We start from the raw sequence: 20,798 nt of genomic DNA, 5'->3' as shown, positions 1-20,798 counted from the left end.
ATTTGAGTATACTCTGCACGTTTAAAAAAATAATCCAAAACCTCTTGCTATTTTTTGCCTCTCTTCTGCTGCTGCTGACAACATCAGAAGGACTCCCATTTTTGGCGTTTTGATAAAACAGCTGGCATTTTAAATAAATTAAAACCCTCTCATTTAATTCGTTCGATTTATTCTGTTCGCGCTTGATACATCCAGCACCGCGGCCTTGAGCTGACGTACAGCCGTGATGGATCGTGAATAAAGCGCTAAATGCATCGTGCATCGTGCATGGCCTTGGCGGGACGTACAGCAAGATGGATCGTGAATAAGGCGCTTAATGGTCGCCATAGCGCAGTTGCCAGATGGGGGGGATTGCCTGCAAATTCGGGGGGTTTTTCGACCTTGGGGGGGGGGAAATTCGGGGGAAAGATTCTTTGGGGGGACATTCGGGGGGAAAAAGTTAGTTAGGAGAAATTTCGGAGGTTTTTTGAGTATCAATTTGCAATTACTACTAGAATAATTATAGTCTACTATACTATTCACATGTCAATATTATAAAGGACAAATTATAGAACCAAATAGCAATAGAAACTGCCGAAGCAGTTCTCAGGATACGATTTTCACTGCCAAATAGATGCATAAATTTTGTTCCTACATCGGACATGTTAAATATCTTTAACTTCGAAAACGAGTATGCTTTAATTAATAATAATAACGAAAGTGAATATGATCGTGATAATTGTTTAGAAATGGTTGAAGTTATAGGGATAGCTTGATTAAAAAATAAAAGAATCCTTTTGGTTTTTTATTTCTTCTTTAAAATAAGTAAAAACTGATTTGGGGGTTTTTTTTCTTCAAAAAGCCTATTTTCGGGGGGTTTTCGAAAAAAGTTGGGGGGAAATTCACACGGTCATCTGGCAGCACTGCGCCATAGACGTCCAATTAATTTGATCAAATTGGCTGGTTCCAACAGTTTGGTCCAATTGTCGTGAATGTCTATGCGATTTGATCAAATTTAATGATTAATCAAATGACTTGAAGAAATATGAGTTTTTGTATTTTTTTACGTAAACTTTTTACTTGAAATTATGTCATATGTTGATGTCATTGTCAATCTGTTTTATTAGTTATTTGTCAATGTATCTAATGTTACGAAAACAAATTTTACTGTTAATTTTAGCTTATTAAAACCTTATATTCATTAAAGGTTTTCTCTTATTACATTTTTGTTTGATCCAACAGTTCGATCAAGCTGTTTGATTAAAAATTTGAGCGTGTGTGTTGCGAGCGCTCAGTTGTTGTTGCGGAAGTGTTCCTGTGCGGATGTGCTGCATCGCATAACGTCGAACCGTGATGTATTAGAATAATTCATATAAGTATATAGAAATGAATCCTGTTTATGAAACATAAAAAATAAAGACTGTCATAATAGAGATATTAAGCGGAATGCTGCTTATTGTAAACGAATAAAAAAATTGAGAGAAATAGAACCAAATGCAGACCGTGACCTAGATTTATCATTAATCATTATATTTAATCATCCTTAGACATTTTTAAAGAAGCACAACAACTCTTCGCTCGCTTTGATATTGAACTGAAGTCGCTTCAAGTGTGTGATCATGTGATCGCTCGGAAGATCGTACTAATTTTATCAAACTGTTTGAGTCAGTCAATTTGATCAAAATATTTGAACGTCTATGGCGGACTTAAGTTTTTGCTTTTTATGTATAAAATATTTTGAGGATAAATTAACAGGAACGAATACTTTTAAACAAAATATAATTGTTGTATGTACCTACCTACATCCTTATTTTATTTTTTTAGTACACCTACGTACAGTCACATACAGTGTTACCAACTTATCTGTGAACTGAAGGGTGTCGTCATCGTCATTTCAGTGTTGCTAATTAATTCCAATATGCACAAAAGTCCGGAAAGTCGACACATTTATATTTATATTATTTAGTTTGTATTTACGATAAACTATAACACCACATACATAGAGAAAAAAACTGCTGTGTGATATAGGGATCCTATCTATTAGTATAGGTATATATATATATAATGTTATGTATCTATCTACTGCGATAGCCTTTTAACAAGGAGATTAAGGGTCTCAACCGTTTCGATTGAAACCTTCTTGTTAGATATTAGTGATAGGCCTAGTTAGGAGATGTAAGTAAAAGAAAAATTATTTTTTAAAGGATTTATTGAAAATCACGTTTGCATTAATTGTGGTCAAACACAGTCTTTGAAGAATGTGCAACGTCATCCCTTCCACTTCCATGCCGCACTCATCACTATCAGAATCACTCTCAATTTCACTGTCACTTGTCACATTTGTTATGAAAGGTTCATCTAAATACGAGTCCTGTTTTAAATACTCTCTTTCTAGCCTACGAACATATTTACAATGCTGTTTTCACTCATGAACTGAAATAGCTTCAAATTATTTTATTACCAGGCGAGAGATCTCATCATTTTTGTGATCAATGTTTACGCTGGCCACGTTTCTTCTCATTGTGCTCCATATTAATTCAATTGGATTAAGGTCACGGTGATAGGGGAGGGGGGGAGGGGGGTAAATACGAGCACCTGTGACTATTTTCTGCCAAAATCCTTTCAGTCTCGTATATGGGCTCAGGTTTCTTTCTTTTAATTATTTTTAACATCTGGGGATTAGTTAAATCTTCTCCATACTCGATTTTGTTTTGCCTAAGCCATAACTGCATATCTTTTTTAAATCGTTTGAATTTGGGACTTTATTCACGCAAACACAGTGATAAGGAGCATTATCCATTACAATAATTGATGGATGTATGTGAAGAGTGAATATAAGTTTCATCTAAATAAATCAAAGGCCGGGGGTTGGGTAATTTATTATTTTTATTCACTTCACGCAAGTACCTTGCTCTCCAAGCCGATACTTCATTACGCTCCATTAGAACTTTACGATTGGACTTAGTTTTTTTAAAACAGAATCCTAACTTGTAAAGTAGCTTGCGAAGAGTTTCTCGCTGTCCTGTGTAATTTGTTTCTGTCTTTAATATTTCTAGAAGTTTTTTTTATGTTAGGAATCTCTTTATTGGCAGAATAAAATTCATGAACTTTTTGTCTGATAACTCCCATATCAAAATCATCTACATGAACAAATCCACTTTTTCGTATTCTCTGCTTGCCTACTGTGCGAATTTTGGTATCAGTTTTTTTTGCTGCTTCGCCCTCTTTGACAATTTTTGAAATTAGCCCTTGACTTACACCTGCAACAAATGTTTTGAGATTTAAAATGTGTGGTAGAAATAAATTCATTGTATTCATATATTTGTAAGAGCTGAGTGGCGACTGTGGATAGAGCGTCGTTATCAATAATTTAAATGATAACAGAGTGACTATTTTAAAATACTAACAACTGATTTATAAATATATTATTGATATCCTACTTTTGTATTTAACGGAACTTGAGGAAATTTGACTCTTCATAAAACAGGTCTAAAATAACAAATCGGCCTGTAGGTTGCACCTTGAACAAGAATGTTTTATCTTATTATGTAAAAAAATGTTCAATCCTCATATTTGTCTTCATCCCTATTATCATTTTGGGTATAGTAATCGGCAAACTTCTTGAGCAAATGACCTTGACTGCGCAGAACCGAATTTTAGATCACTTTGGTGGTGAGGGTGAGGCGCGACGGCAGGGGAAATCGTATCGAGCGCGTTATTGGTAGATCAGTCGAACCTTGCGTCCCGCACCGCGCCCGCGTTCCGCTTGCTCCCAAAAGTACGCTTGCGTACAGTGGAAAGTCTATCGTTATTAATCGTTAAGTTATTTGTTATAATTGCTTGTGAACTTTGTTGCCATTGCTATTTGTTGAGTGTTTGTTGATTTTTTATAAAACATACACTATGCCGTGACAAACTGGTGTAGTACTTAAAAGAAAGGGTAGAAAATTTGTGTACGACGTATATTGCTTCATTATAAAACAGGGGAAGAATGATATGGAAAAATTAAAACAGACTTCGGAAGCAACAAAAACATCAGTGAGTACTGTTAGGTGCATTATTAACGAAGCTAAAGGCTCTGGCTTGCTCGCCGTGTTTCGGACTCCGGGTAAGAAAAGATCAGGGAAGAAGAAAGTTACCGGAATGGATAGTTTCGTTCAATCTGTAATAAAAAGATGTAATCATAATAACTACATAACAAGCAGCGAAACTCCGTACCGTAGAAAGGCTTCGAAAAATTTAAAGAGGATATAAATTTTAATGGCTCGGTATGAAGCTTACGACGAATTATGAAAGAGCTAGGCTTCAGATGGAAAAAAAGAACAGAAAATAATCGGAAGCTGGTAAATGAAAAAAGTAACATTCGATTACTACGAATCGAATATCTTCAAAAAATAATTAATTATAGACAAAAAAGAAGACCGAATCGACCGAGTTGTAAACTACGCCGATGAGCCCTATGTCGACTCATCACGATGATAGCGACTCGGGTGATGAAAACAGTGATGATGATGATGGTCAAGATTATGATAACGAAAAAAAAATTACAAATACCAGCTTCGCTTCAACTGAACCAAGACCTGGCAACAGCTCTAGTTTTGACTTAATAGAAGGAATATCTATTTTACCCCAAGATTAAATTATTACAATTATTAACCTATATGTTTTGTTGATGTTCTAATAAATATATAAATAAATACATATGTTGATTTTAATAATTTAATAGCATTATGACGCAGAGTAAGTAATGTTTTTGCACGTGAGTGTACCATGCGCAAACTTACCCCCACTACGTCAACAAATGCTCAAGAAGTTTGCCGGTTATTATAATTGATATAGTATAAACTGACAACACTAACCTGTTGCAGCCGAAATCCGTTTGTTTAATTGATTAAACGGAATGATAGGAGCCTGCGCCGAGTTTCTTTTTCAAAAAATGATTTCACCTTTAGAATAATACTCCGGGCATCACTTTTTCTGACTTTCGGCATATTTAACGCTTAAAATTCGCAATCAAACACACGGAACATTCGAAAGTAGTAGACACTGACAGTCGAATGACATTTCAACATGACGACCGTAGTTCGTATTTTTGCCACTTCACAGATAAGTTGGTGACACTTTATGTGGTTTTCAATCCGCCATATTTGTTTACAAATGTAGGTAGTAGAAGACTAAAACACTGTAAATTAATAGTCTCATTAGTCTATGAGTAATTCTAAAAAAAGTCTGAGGGAGTGTATATAGAGTCCCTTCTTTATTTCGCCGTAAAGTCGTGTTTTATGTAATTAACACCACAGTTGAAACAATATAAATTTTATTGTTGTAGCGGCATAAACAATTCTAAGTAATTATAATAAATTACACACATATACACAATAAAAATTATTTTTTACATTAAAAATTAAAAATTATTTTAAATGTTTGGCGGTAAAGAGGTCTCGTGGCACAGACTATATTCCGTTTCCCACATCTCGTGCGCTCCGGCTTACGCATCATAAAAAGGTGCGTACTTAAACGCCACACCACCCCCCTACGGCGAAGGAGAATCCGCAGAAAAAGAGAAAAATGATCATAGGTCGAAAGGTTTGGAGAAGTGGACTCTGCGACCTGATCGGGTGGTATATTGAGGTGTATGCGTAGGAGTAGCGGTTAGAGGTGCCGAAGGCACGAGTGGACATGAAGGGACATCAGTAGCGTCCGGTTGCGCTGGTTGAGGCACAGAAACCCGCGGTGCTGGTGCCGGAACGAGATCTACTAAAGAATGCTCGACGAAAGCTGGCTTAATTCTGTCGACACTGACCGTGACCTATTTCCCTTTTACTTCAATCGACCACGTTTTTCCATCCTCGGCTCTAGATATAACTCTATGAGGACCAGAGTAAGGTGGTTGCATTGAACGTCTAACCGAATCCTCCCTGAGCATGACATGGGTGGCGGTGGAAAGATTTTTGAATATGAAAGGTGATGGCTTAGTGTGTGAGGAACATGGAGTGGGACGCAATTTACATATACGCTGTCTTAACTTTACGACAAAATCCGTCGGGTCCTTGAAGCCAGAAGGACCGGGAGGTACTAACAGTTCCCCTGGAAGCGTTAATGTTTCTTCGTAAAGCAATTCCGCTACTGTTGCTTGTAGGTCTTCTTTAAAAGCAGAACGCATTCCTAATAAGACCAAAGGCATTCAATCACGAATCATCATAACACATTAGAGAGGCCTTTAATTGTCTATGCATGCGCTCCACGAGCCCATTGGCACAAGGGTGGTAACTAGTAGTGCGTAAACGTTTAGTACCACATAAATTAGTAAGGCGTCTGAAAAGGTCCGACTCGAACTGTCGTCCCTGGTCAGTTGTGATGACAGCAGGTACTCCGAATCGAGCAATCCAACCGGCTACAAAGGTGCTCGCCACTTCTTCTGCTGTTATTCCGTGCATAGTCCAAACTTCGGGCCATCGAGTGTAGCGATCCACAGCAGTCAGGCAGTATTGGAAGTCAGAACAAGATGGAAGAGTGCCTATGATGTCAATATGGACATGCTTCAGCCGAGACTTAGGACTGGAGAAGTGTCCAAGTGGAGATTTTATATGCCGCGCCACCTTACTTTGCTGGCAAGCAACGCAGGCTTGGCACCAATAACGGCAATCTTTAGCAATGCCAGGCCACATGAAATGGTCTGAGATCAATCGAATGGTTGATCTAGTACCAGGATGGCTAAGATTATGTAGCTGAGCAAAAATCTTCTTTCGCATAGGTTCCGATACAAATGGGCGTGGTCGCCCAGTGGACATGTCGCAGATCAAAACAGTGTTTGTACCAGGAACTAAGACGTTTTCTAGTTTAAGAGAAGAATTTCCATCGTTACGATACTTTTTCAATTCGTCGTCAAGTTTTTGGCAAGTGGAGAGAGCAGAATGGTCAGTTTCAAAACTAACAGCTTCGATGCGGGACATGGCGTCCGCCACCGTATTATCCACCCCTTTTATATGGACAATGTCCGTGGTAAACTTCGAAATAAAAGACAGTTGATTTAACTGTACCGGAGGAAGCCTTTCGCTACGTTGCGAGAACGCGTAAACTAATGGCTTATGGTCCGTATAAATCGTTACGTGTTGTGCGGCTAGGAAGTGTCGATAATGTTGCACACTCTCATATACCGGAAAAAGTTCTCGGTAGTATGCTGGCCACTGGCACTGTCGGGGATTCAGCTTTTTACTAAAGAAACCCAGGGGTTGCCAAGCATCACTGACTTTCTGCTGAAGGCAGGCACCAACGTGAGAATTGTCGGTGAAAAGCCCCAGTTCAGCGTTAGGCAAAGGGTGTGCCAACAGAGCTGCAGATGACAAGCTATCTTTACAGGCATTAAAGCATTCCTCGAGCTCCGGTGTCCAAGTGATCAGTGTGAGAGCTTTACCTCCAGCGGCCACGATTGCGTTGACTAGCGGTGCTTGTAACTTCGCCGCATTGCGCAGAAATCGGCGATAATAATTAACCATCCCAATGAAACGACGGAGTCCTTGTACGGTCTGTGGTAGAGGAAAATCCTTTAGAGCTTGAATGCGCTCTGATGGTGGTTGTGTTCCGTCGGCGGATATTCTGTTTCCGAGAAAAGTAACCTCAGGGGCACCAAACACGCATTTTGCAGGGTTTATAACGATTCCGTAATCTTCAAATCGCTTGAAAAGAGTACGAAGGTGTGCAGCATGTTGAAGAGCATCACGGGAATACACTAATATGTCGTCAACGTACGCAAAGCAAAAGTCGAGACCTTGGACAACTTCGTCTATAAATCTTTGAAACGTTTGGCCTGCGTTGCGCAGACCAAAAGTCATGTAATTAAATTCGTAGAGTCCGAAGGGTGTTATGATGGCGGTTTTACAGATATCCTCAGGCGCAACAGGAATTTGCTGATATGCCTTAACGAGGTCGATTGTACTAAATATACTACACCCAGATATGTTATGGCCGACGTCACCGATATGGCGAACTGGGTACCTGTCGGGTATGGTACGTGAATTCAACGCACGATAATCGCCGCAGGGTCGCCAGGTGCCGTCGCGCTTAGGGACCATATGAAGTGGAAAAGACCACGAACTTTTCGAAGGTCTGGCTGTCCCGCACTGTACCATATCATCAATAACCTTTTTGGCCTCTTGAAGTTTTTGAGGTGCCAGACGTCTAGGACGACAAGAGACTGGGGCGCCCTCAGTGGTTAGAATATAATGAACTGTGTTATGCTTCGGCTCACGAATAAGTACTGGTGGCTTCGTAATGGACGGAAATTCCGCAAGAAGTGCACTAAATTGGGATGACGGAGCGCAGACAACTTTGAAGCTGGTCTGGTCTAAAACAGCGACGGCAGAAACGCATGACAACCCGGTAATGCTATCGACGAGTCTCTTACTGGCACAATCTGGCAACAACCGATAGTGCGCCAGAAAATCGGAGCCGATGATGGCGGTGTCGACGTCAGCGATAATAAATTGCCATTGAAATGTGCGGCGTAGCCCCAAATTAAGCGCCATTTCTATGTGACCAAAAGTGAGTATCTCACTACCATTGGCAGCCGCTAACGTATAGTTTGAACGTACCGGCTTATTTGCTAACCACTGGTATGGGTAACAGGAGAGGTCGGAGCCTGTGTCTATTAAAAAACGGCGCTTGGTTGCGCTTTCGGTGACAAATAATCGGCGACTCTCCTTTAAGCAGTCAGACGTCGTCATCATTGACTGCTTTTGTCGTTTTCCGAAGGTGGCGGCGGCGTCCATGTACATAGTTGAATACACTTAACAGCCTTAGTATTAAATTTCTTATGGTAAAAGCACATTTGAAGCTTACCAGGCGTTTGTGAGCGTCGTCGCTGGTTTGAGAAATCCCGGGTCCTATTTCTACCGCGCTCTGCAGTAAGCACAGCAAGCTGACGCGTGACCTCATCCAGATGCCGTGTGATACCTTCTAACGAAGGGGGTGAGACGGCAGACGTGCTTGCTGAGAAAACAGCAGATGAATGAGGTGCGACCATACCAGGCGAAACTTCCAAAATTTTGTCCGCTAGCTCAGCGACTTTGTCCAGCGAGAGTTCTGATTGGGCGGCCAAAATTGCTTGGAGATGTTGTGGGAAGCGACGCATCCATAGCTGGCGAAGCAAATTTTCATCAGTGAGGGTGTTTCCTGCCAATGATCTAAGATGACGTAAAAACTGCGAAGGACGGTGGTCACCCAACTCAACCTTACTGACAAGTTGCCTGACACGTTGCTCCTCAGATGTGGACAACCTACGGATCAATTCGGATTTGAGGCGACCATATTTGTCCTCGGATGGTGGTTCGAGAATAATGTCCTCCACCTCCCCAATAACTCGGGTATCTAACTGAGCAATCACATAGTTAAATTTAGTCCGGTCAGCGGAGATGCCTGAAATCGAGAATTGTGTCTCTACCTGAGCAAACCAAATTGCAGGCCGATCAGGCCAGAAGGGAGGAAGTTTTATGGCTACTCTGCATACTGAGGTAGGTTGAGGAAATAATGGATCTGTGGGGGGTGGGTCCGTTTTATCAATGCCTTGCATTTTAAGTTTTTGTAACTCAGCCTTTAGGATGGCATTTTGTTGTAGTAACAGTGTATTTTCTTCTCTTACGAATTGTTCGTTTGCCTCCATTATTGAACATTACGTTTACAATTGTAAAAAAAAAAAACTAAGCATTTATACAATGTAACAACTTAAAAAATAATAATAATAATAAGTAAGGAGGAAACTGAAAATTAATGATTATGGTAAAAGATGGCAAAATACTGACTATAAGAGACACAGTAAAACAATGAAATAAAATTATAGTAAACAAGAAAATAGAAATTAGTCAAATACAGATGTGATGTTAGGCATCGACTTACATTTCGTGACTATTTACTCTAAAGCATTCATGTAGATAAAACCTAAAACTGTAATTATTATTATTTTGCCTCGTAGAAACAAATATTTCCCTAATACTAATCGTACAATAATACCTTAATATTATTATTAATTACAATGTTATACTATGAATTGGTGGAGCAATGAAGGCCCGTTAACAAAATATCATTAATTATTGTTACAAAAAGAACCTTTAAATTAAATTAAAAAATATCTTTTTCTTTTTTTTTGTGGCGACAAAGCTGTTGTATATGCAATTATTTAACAAAATTAAAGTTATAGTATAGGCGAAGAATATGAAAAAGTATTAAGATTAAAATAACATAAAAAAATATATAAAAACACTTCACTGAGTTAATCAGAAAACACAAAAAAAAAGAAAATAAGTTCCATGTTGTGGAATGCCGCACCAGGTGTTTAACTGCTTGTACTTGATCACTCTGCTGTGCGCGGCGATGCTGCGCCAAGTGTATATGGTTTGTAGACGATCTTGCCTGAATGCTGCGCCAGGTGTATATAGTTTGTACTCGACCTTGTCTGGATGCTGCGCCAGGTGTATATGGTTTGTACTCGATCTCTATTTGTAACGATCACGTCGGGGTCACCAATGAGGGAGTGCATATAGAGTCCCTTCTTTATTTCGCCGTAAAGTCGTGTTTTATGTAATTAACACCACAGTTGAAACAATATAAATTTTATTGTTGTAGCGGCATAAACAATTCTAAGTAATTATAATAAATTACACACATATACACATTAAAAATTTTTTTTTACGTTTTAATTATTTGGCGGTAAAAAGGTCTCGTGGCACAGACTTTATTCCGTTTCTCACATCGCGTGCGTTCCGGCTTACGCATCATAAAAAGGTGCGTACTTAAACGCCACAAGTCTATGTGTTGTCAAATCTGAATCTCAAATTGTGTCAAAGGAAATCTCGTACTTTGTAGTGCTTCGTACTCATCTAATGGTAAATAAATACAAACAAAACCTTTTATGACAAAATCAAATAATAATGATAATTTAATAACAATTGAGCTCTATTTTATGTATACACAAAACCAAATACAGAATATAATCATACTTATTTAGCTTGAAAGTTAAATTAACTTGAGACATTATTTAATGTTTACTGTTACTTTATCTTCGATCTATTATTAAATTACTTTATCTAAATAATTACAAACATAAGTTAGTACTTATTGCTTCAGAATCTGAAGTTCTGATATGTAAGGCTATATCTTTTTAATGTTACCTGATATAGTATTTAATCTTTTATGTAATTTTAATGGAAATGATAAATATTATCTAAATGATGTATGTACTGGATTGAGTTTTACTGTTTATAGTGTTTACAAATTTCTTTCAATACTTGATGAATCCAGTCAGAGAAGGGTTGGAACTAGAAGGTGCCCCGACTCCAGAGACAGAACTGAACCCTGAGCTGAACATGGACAATATTTCAAAAAAATCCCACAGCCAGTCACCAAACAAGAGAGTTAAATTTGGTAAGTAAAGCAAATTAAAAAATGCACACGGACAGCTTCAAAAACTTGTCACTGAATAGAGATGTTTCTTATGCTTTTGTATATTATATTTGTATATCTTGAAGAAGAAACCTTTTAGTAAAACGGCAGTAAAATTAGTTTTAAGATAACAATTTATATTTCAAAATAGTTATTCAAAATAGGAAATAGTATAGATACATAGTTAGGAATTTAATGTAAATAGTAGGAGTGTAGTGGAAACATTTAACCTTTCATCAATTGAATAATTAAAACAATTAAAATGACAATTGGTCCCTCCGGAATCCGGTTACTGCACTGTTGAAGGTTTAATTATCTTGCTAGTATGCCTCAAAACTGACAGCAATAATCAAATCAGACTCTAGAGTAAGAGAGTGTAGGCAGACTACCAAGACTCAAAACAAAAACCCACTTAGAATCCTCTCACGGGGTTCAGACATGTGCCTGAGAAAAATAAATCAAAACAACAATAGTGACACAAATGCAAGTTTCAATATAATATAGGACAGAACTTAAATTAAAAATGCATTTATAATAAAACTGTCTAATAGTATATCATCAACAGTTCTAAGCTAGAATATTCTACTGTAATGGTACCAGTATTACATATAAGCAATAGGAACACATTAAAATCCCAAATGTCAGATATTAATAGTAAAGACACTGACTCCAAACAGGAAACAAAATAGAGCCCTGATTATATTTAACAAAAGAATCATAATAATATGTACATGATTAACCCTACAATGGAATAAATTGATGAGTTAGATGTGAAGTTTTTTTTTCTTCTCTTAATTTAAATGACAGCTTTTTTTATTTTTTCTGTTTTGTTTTTTTAATTACATTACGATATTATCTGTATGTATGTATGTATGTACAATGTATGTTTGTATGTACAATATTATTTTTATAATACAACATTATGAATTACAATATTAAAACTAAAAAAATTCATAACTATATTATTGTAAGACATTAACAAATAAGAACGTCGTTTCAGAAGTCATCTAAGGCTCGTGAATAATTGCGATGTTTAAACAGAAATAAACCAAACAAATACCACATTATTCAAATAATTAAAGTTTTTAAAACACATGATTACCGTACCTCTCCAAATTCTAGCATATTCTTTCCTATTTCTGTCGCGAAGCGGTTTTGTGTTCTGCTTTGAAGCATATGAATAAATACTACAATTTAAACATAGACCTCATGTCTTAAGGTAGGTAGGTATTGACGTTGTACTTGTGTGTGCTGGTATCCACTTAACACTATGCAGTGATCTGCCCATTATAGATGGAAAGACCACGTCACTATAGTTGGCATTAAAATAAGGTTTGCATTTTAGGAAACGTAATAATCTTATTATAACATTTTAGGTTACATCAAATATGTCAGTTTAATTGTGTTGACTGTTCAAAACGCAGCACTTGGACTTAGCATGCGGCATGCTAAAACAAGAGACGTAGAAGAGAAATTTTCGTCAGCTGCTGGTAATATTTATTGTATTATTTTATCAGATTGATGTTTTATTTATTTATTTAAGGTTATTACAGAACTTTCTAAGTATTAGATCCTGCAAACTAACAAACAAAAGGAACACTAAATAAACAAACTTATACGATTATCTATCTATGGTATAAAAAATAAAATATGGATCTTGAGCAAAACAATTAATATCATTTTCATCTGTAACACATCCTTAAGGATAACGAAATATAGATTTATCGTATTTGAGTACATCCTTTTTTAAGATCAGACAAACTTAACTTCACGGTCGAAAAGTAAGATCAAATCTATCAGAGATTATTGTATCAGGGATGAAAATCTGATATCGACGATTTGTCGATCAGGGGTCCTTGGAGTGACATCGCGAGTCTGGTTTGTAGTGCTGACAGCGGGAACCCCTTAGTCTGTGCCCGGGTTTAGACCCCGGGTAGAGATCGAACGTCGGTTGAGAGAGTGCAAGGCGAGTCGTTTGGTAGGTAGAGCCATAAAAACATCCTTGGGCCCGCGGTCTACTCTCAACATCAGACCGTCACGACCCACGTAACTCGCACGCCACCTGGATGCGGAAACCTAGCATGAGGTTCGGCTCGCTGCCCAAATAAAAAAAAGATAGTTTCTGAATTCATCCCGGAAGAACATCGTGGCACGTCAATTATTTTTATTAGTTAGATCCATAATACAGCAATATTTTTAAAGTACGGTTCTACGCACACAAAGCTTCGCAAAATTATGGGGATATTATGGACACACTAAACCGAGAACGTTATGGGCGGTGGTGGGGACGTTCAAAAAGTTTTGCGAAAACAAGTACCTATTCATTAACGAGACACAAACAAGATATAATTTATTTAAAAAACACGATCGAATTTCAATTTAAATTGTTTAACCACATTTATTTACGAGCTAAATTGAACTATCGTGTCCGTAATCGCGGCCCGTGCCCTTTTTGAATCTTCACATGCAATTTATAAGCGAGTTCGCCGACCGGTTGGCCATAGTAATATCAATTATTGTTTACGAGTATATTTGATAAATAAATACCATTTTTATGTGATAATCTTTTATTTCATTTTTTTTATTCGTAAATGATCAAAGCCAATATCTACAATCGCTCTGTTTTTTCTTCCGGTAAGATAAATATATAGGTATATAGTTATAGAAACATTATGAGTAGGTATAATTTTAGACTTTCGTTTTTCACGTATACTTGTGTGTTAAAAGTAGGATACTTATGAAGTCAGAAGAGGACATGAGAGCTTTTGAGGGGCATGTGAAGATAATCCATTCAGACCAGTAGGAATTGCTTTACGAAAACGATTAAAAGGAACGAAAGACTGAAATACTTTAAAACAATAACATTACCACAGTTTTACAATTCGTACAGTTGAGAAACTGTTTTGGTGCCGGAAGACACCACTTTCCGTGTAGGTATTTACATTTACGCAATCTATTTACGCAGATGCGCAAAGGTGGCCAAAAAAGAAAAAAAATATGCAATCATTTATTTATTGAGTACCTATGTGTCTTAATTACATTACTGTGGGATATTCGCGTGACACTTTATATTTAGATATTTTCAGATTTCTATTATTAAATTTAATTATGTAATGTATTCGCATTGGGATGCATAATCTTATCATACAAGTTTAAGGTAAACATGAGCATGTCGGTGATTTAAATTTTATTTCACTTAATAGTTTATGCACGTCCGTACACGGACCAAAGGCAAGTGCACGATTATAATGAACGTAAATAACGATTCTCGATAAACTTTCTGTCGATGTACACGGTCACCTCTGCCCAGGGTGCTTAGTACGGGTTATTTAATTTCTCGATCGCGTAAAAGTTAACTGAAAATTTTATAGAGTTGGAACAGCGCTCCTAAAGTTTCCCGCTAGAAGAAGTAAAAATCTTTTTTTTTATTGCTTAGATGGGTGGACGAGCTCACAGCCCACCTGGTGTTAAGTGGTTACTGGAGCCCATAGACATCTATAACGTAAATGCGCCACCCATCTTGAGGCATAAGTTCTAAGGTCTCAGTATAGTTACAACGGCTGCCCCGCCCTTCAAACCGAATCGCATTATTGCTTCACGGCACAAATAGGCAGGGTTGTGGTCCCTACCTGCGCGGATTAAGCACACTGAGCCTTCGAGTGCGCAAACGCAGCGCGATCGGGGGCCGAGATCCGTACCACCCGCCGCCCCGCTAGATCCCCGCCGTTATTCTGCGCAAGTACATCTGTTCCTAACTATATGAATTGTAAAACTATGGTAATAATTTTTATATATATTGTTTTATTTGTTACACAAAACTTTAAGCATGCCTTACGTTAATAATTATATAAATAACGAACTACACCAGCTTGTGATTATACTGGCCTTTATTTTTACAGCTGTGGTAATGGCAGAAATAGTAAAACTAGTCATTTGCATATGTCTCGTAATGCATGAGTCTGGAGGAGTTAAAACAGGCGTCCAATCTATGTATTCTACAGTTGTTTTAAATATTAAGGATACAGTGCGTGTTTGTGTACCGTCATTTTTATACATACTACAAAATAACTTGCTTTACGTATCTGCGGCTAATTTAGATGCGGCCACATATCAGGTACTCGTATAGTGCTTATTAAAATAAAGTATAAAATTAATATCCGATTCAATTTTTTTTAATTTTAATACCACTTTCATTTTTTTTAGGTAACATATCAATTAAAGTTATTGACAACAGCATTTTTTGCTGTTATTGTTTTAAAAAGGCAACTTAAGAAATGGCAATGGGGTGCCTTGGGTTTATTAGCTGCTGGAGTTGCTGTCGTTCAGTTATCTTCTACTGATGCTAAATCATCGAATTCTGGAGACAAGTTAAAGCAATCCAAATTAATTGGATTCAGTGCTGCTTTGGCAGCATGTTTCATATCGGGATTTGCTGGAATTTACTTCGAAAAAGTTTTAAAGGAGTCGGATATTTCGGTAAGATTGGTTTAAGTTCTGTTAAAATTTCATTAACTACTATATCTATTAATGTTTATTAGTAGATCAACTTGCATTAAATTTTAATCTCTACTAAGAATTTAAGATTTACTTCATGGCGAGATGTCGGCTGCCCTCAGAGGCAAAACGAAACTAGTTTTCCTGTGCAATAATGTGCTTGCTGCTCTACTCTAGAAACAAGTGAACAGTATTGTATCGGTACCTACACTACCTACAGAGCTTACGTACACAAATGAGTATAGTTACTCATTAGTATACATATAGGTATTATCTACCTTTATATAGATGTTATATAGGTATTATATATATTTTCAGGTATGGATGAGGAATGTTCAACTCAGTTTATTGTCACTACCGTTTGGAACTGGAACATATCTAATACAAGAAGGAACTTTAAATAATATGTTTAAAGGATTTGACGGCTTCATATGGTATTTGGTGATCCTGCAAGCAGCGGGAGGTCTTATTGTAGCTGTTGTAGTAAAATATGCCGATAACATACTAAAAGGTTTTGCGACGTCTGTTGCGATCATCATTTCATGTGTAGTCTCAATGTATCTTTTCAGTTTTGTTTTAACTGTTCAATTTGCATTTGGCACAGCCATGGTTATTGGTTCTATATTTCTTTATGGTTATGTTCCAAAAAAGCCCGTTCGTAGGACATCGTTGAGTGTATGATAAATACACGAAGAGCTCCAGTAATAAACAGGGTCAGGTATATTATGGTTTTGCTTGTAAATAGTGCAAATGTTTAGAAATAGGGAATAGGTACGCATACAATTTTTTTTATTTACTGTTGTTTGTACAAATGAGCAATTGAAGTACATAAACAAAGTGAAGTAATTATAAAATTTAAAATCCTACTTAACTTTGTGTTTATTATAGCTCATTCTTCAGTTTACAGTTCCGACATACCGCTACAAAAAAATATCAATAGTTACTAAGATATGTACCCAGTTAATTACGTCCATGCACGTCGACTGCTGGATATAAGCTTCCCCAAGGTTCGCCACAATAATCGATCTTGCCCAACCTGCATCCTACGGATTCCTGCGACTTTTAATATATCGTCAGTCCACCTCATAGGAGGCCTACTCACACCGCGCTTTCTGGAGAACTTCTCGGCCCTAGCAACCATCTGTTCTACAAGCCTGCCCACTGCCACTTCAATCTTGCAATTCTTCGGGCTGTCAGTTACCTTGATTCTTCTGCGAATCTCCTCAATTCTGATTCGATTTCGCAGGCTATCGTATGTCATAACTGGCAACATACACTGGTAGACTTTTATCTTGAGACAGTGGGGTATTTGAGACGAACAGATTTAGCGCAGCTTTCCGAACGCTGCCAATTCTAGTTGGATTCGACGATTGATGTTTTTCTCGAAGTCGGAAAAGCAATACATTGGCGTTCGACGTCCGATCGTTTTGTCCATATTCATACTAAGGCTCACTTAGTATAAACATGGACATAAGATGTTAGATGTTGTTCGCAATTGTTGTTTACGGAACAGTTGTGGGTTTATTTCAACACCAAATTCACATGTGAATAATGCTCGGGAGCATTGAAACAAAACCGCCCTGTAAGGGCTGTTTCCACGAGTATAATACATGTTTGTAAATAGTAATTAACCAAATGTAATTTGGTTAAGCAATTGGGGAATTGAATTCAGTTCAGTTTCCAGACAACGCACACACGTGATTTTCACTATCCTGTTGCTAGTCCTACAGTTACAAATATAGATGCAGTTTTTATACTGGAGAATTTAAATGTCCATATACCAGTGTGCCCCCCCCCCCCCATGGATGTTTGATGTATGACACTAGACTATAATTCCTGGAACGGTGTATTTTTTTTACTTTTGTATCGTCAATATTTAGTGACGTAAGCGATAGGTGACATATTACGTTTAAGTGATTGATTTATGTATTACGTTTACTACCCGACGTGGTCGTATACCTTTATTATATGAATAATGCTTTATTCGTACATTTAGTATTAAAACAAGCTTTATATTATTATTTTAATTTGAGAATATGCCCTGAGAGGAGCAGCAAAAAGATATGTTATTGGTTTGTGTTTGATGGCGTTTCGCGCCAGTATACATAGATACTAAGATTTCGACATTCGGGGCATACGCTCTGACTTTTTTATTTTTTATTGGTTCTAATGTATTTTATGCATTGAGATATACTATTCGCTCGACTTACGAAATAATGTCGAAGCTTATATCACCTAAAGTTAAGAAAAAAGACACAAACACACACAGAGATCTGACCTCATTCTTTGTTTCGTTCCAAGTTTTTTAAGCGCTTGCGTCTCTTTTGTTTATGAAGCATTCGTTTAACGCTTTATTAAAAAATCAACGAGTTTTTATTATCAACGTATTTTCATGAAATTAAATTATATTATTATTAGCGACCCGCCCTCGCTTCGCTTCGGAAACTGTAATTTATTACTGATTTCTCCACTATTTAATGGATGTTATTATACATATAAACCTTCCTCTTCAATCACTTTATCTTTTAAAAAAAACCGCATCAAAATCCGTTGCGTAGTTTTAAAGATTTAAGCATACATAGGAACCGACAGATATAGGGACAGAGAAAGCGACTTTGTTTTATACTATGTAGTGATGATAATTATTTTCAAGAAACTAATGTTTTGGAATCAGTTATTCTAGATTCTATACCTACTAGAAGTTTGAGGTAATTAATAAAAAAATAATCTCAATACGTTCCAACCGGTTCTAAGGGGCAACTAATTTGAACAATAATGCTGTCCAAAACAATTGTTCAAGTTATTTAAATAAATAATCAACATTTATTATCATTCAATCACCTATACATATATTATATATTTACGTAGTATTATAGTATAGTAACATTAATATAAAAATATGAATAAAGTTCATACACGGTGATGGATCTTAATAAATTAGTAACTATTATAAGTACTGTTACTCATAAGTATATGTAAGTATAAGAGACTGTTGATCCGATGCCGAAATGGGAAGAAACTACTACGAGCTAATTTTAGAGGAAAACATGATAAATTTGTTGTATTAAGTAGTTTCGGTACTTGTTATGTACCAATATAATTTGAAGGGCTATAAGCCATAAATTCCTTGATTACCTACATTATTTAAATACAAAAAAACGGAAGTGTAAGTGAGTCGTCTATTATCAAAGGTGGCAATCTGTGCATTTGGACAAAAAAATGTTATTGATATGTCGATACAGATTGATTTGAATATAATCGTCTCCTTCAAAGAATACGGTTCAAAACCTGCATTAAATAAAGGTTAATACTTAACCTGTTATTTATCTAAGATGTCGTTCAGAAGAGTTTTGTGACTGCCAATGGAATACAAAGTCAATAATTCGTTTTTCTGATTTACCAATAATTGTCCAAAAGTCACATTGCCGGCTTTGATAATAGTCGACTCAAGTATACCTGATACTTTACAACTTATATCACAAGGTGGGTGGCACATTTACGTAGATGTCTATGGGCTCCAGTAACCACTTAATACCAGGTGGGCTGTGAGCTCGTCCACCCATCTAAGCAATAAAAAAAGTTAAAAAAACTCAGTTTACATTTTTCTACTGACATGTCAAATATAATCTATCTGCGTTACTACCTGTATTCGATTTCAGGAACAGTGAACTCACCCTGTAAGCATAGTTTTGTACTTAATTTTTGATTCAATAAAATTTAATCTTACTTGAATTTAATCTAGAAAGTTCATCACATCTACGGAGCTTTTCTTTTTTTGTTGCGTGACACGCACTTTTTTTTATAGAGAAAGAGAACACACTTTTTTGCACACCAAAACACAACATTAGAAAACCCTCCACAAGCAGATACATTTGTACAATAGGTGGTCTTATCGTTAAAAGCGATTTCTTTTAACAGAAATTCTGGACAAGATACTATCCCAAAGTAGTTAAAACTTTGAAATATCAAGGTGGGCGTCGAGCCTATATTAAATACCATTATCTACTGATAAGAGAATTATAGAGCTCTTTGATGTGATGAACTTCGTAGGTTTCTTTATAGTACTTATATCGTAGCAAACCTATTTTAAATATTATTTTACATTAAAAAACAATACAATTGAAATGTCCTTTTTATTTCATCTAGATACCTATATGCGTATATTAATGGCTATAATAATATATGTCGACAAGTAATCTGCCTCATTTTAGGGAAGAGGAATAAAGGGCAAAGTCCTGAGGGAGTTCATATAGTCCCTTCTTTATTTCGCCGTAGTCGTGTTTTATGTAATTAACACCACAGTTGAATCAATATAAATTTTATTGTTGTAGTGGCATAAAGTAATTACATTAAATTAGTTATTATCACATTATAAATTATTTTTATGTTTTTCATATTTGGCGGTAAAAAGGTATTGTGGCACAGACTATCTCCTTTTTCCCACATCTCGTGCGTTCCGGCTTACGCATAATAAAACGCCACAGTCCCAATTGTGGGGGACCTAGAATAAATGTAACAGAAAAAGCCTTTGTTCTTAATGTTTATCTGCTAAAATTGACCTTTGTGCAAAAGGGAACCTCTTCTGTTGAAGTTTATTATTATTAGGGGTTAAAGTATGAAATTGCCGATTTGTACTGAAAAATTGTATTTTTTTTTCATTTAACATATTTGTTTAATCAACATATCTACCATTATCTATATCTATACTAATATTATAAAGAGGAAAGATTTGTTTGTTTGTTTGTTTCGAATAGGCTCCGAAACTACTGGACCGATTTGAAAAATTGTTTTTCCATTAGAAGCCGACATTGTCCCTGATGAACATAGGCTACTTTTTTTTATTTTTTTTTTATTTTAATTTTTTTGTTTCATGTGTGTTTTAATGTTTCCGA

General features: G+C 36.6%; 1 protein-coding gene and 2 long non-coding RNA genes across 7 annotated transcripts in view; 2 read left to right on the top strand and 1 right to left on the bottom strand.

Annotated features, from left to right (window-relative positions):
* Positions 1 to 20,798, top strand: part of LOC134199970 (uncharacterized) — a 111,080-nt gene that overhangs the window by 79,154 nt on the left and 11,128 nt on the right. The window lies entirely within an intron of this gene.
* On the top strand, positions 1,191 to 20,031 carry LOC101745529 (UDP-N-acetylglucosamine transporter). 5 transcript variants are annotated; one of them, XM_021349138.3, is made up of 6 exons: positions 1,191 to 1,334; positions 11,236 to 11,394; positions 12,789 to 12,902; positions 15,312 to 15,526; positions 15,616 to 15,888; positions 16,225 to 20,031. In XM_021349138.3, the coding sequence occupies exons 2-6, from the start codon at positions 11,262 to 11,264 to the stop codon at positions 16,585 to 16,587; spliced, it is 1,098 nt and encodes a 365-aa protein (XP_021204813.1). In that variant the 5' UTR covers positions 1,191 to 1,334; positions 11,236 to 11,261; the 3' UTR covers positions 16,588 to 20,031. The 5 variants fall into 5 exon arrangements, with proteins under 5 accessions (XP_021204813.1, XP_012547337.1, XP_004927889.1 ...); XM_012691883.4 differs by lacking the exon at positions 1,191 to 1,334 and adding an exon at positions 10,373 to 10,451; XM_004927832.5 differs by lacking the exon at positions 1,191 to 1,334 and adding an exon at positions 10,464 to 10,856.
* Positions 2,171 to 5,024, bottom strand: LOC119629353 (uncharacterized). Its single transcript, XR_005245379.2, has 2 exons — positions 4,839 to 5,024; positions 2,171 to 3,239 (listed from the first exon to the last, which is right to left on the bottom strand). It is a non-coding gene; the product is annotated as an uncharacterized LOC119629353 (long non-coding RNA).

Source organism: Bombyx mori, chromosome 13 (assembly GCF_030269925.1).
Source record: "Bombyx mori chromosome 13, ASM3026992v2".
Classification (NCBI taxonomy): Eukaryota; Metazoa; Arthropoda; class Insecta; order Lepidoptera; family Bombycidae; genus Bombyx; species Bombyx mori.
The sequence above is the reverse complement of the archived record's forward strand: the minus strand, read 5'-3'. Positions and strand labels throughout refer to the sequence as shown.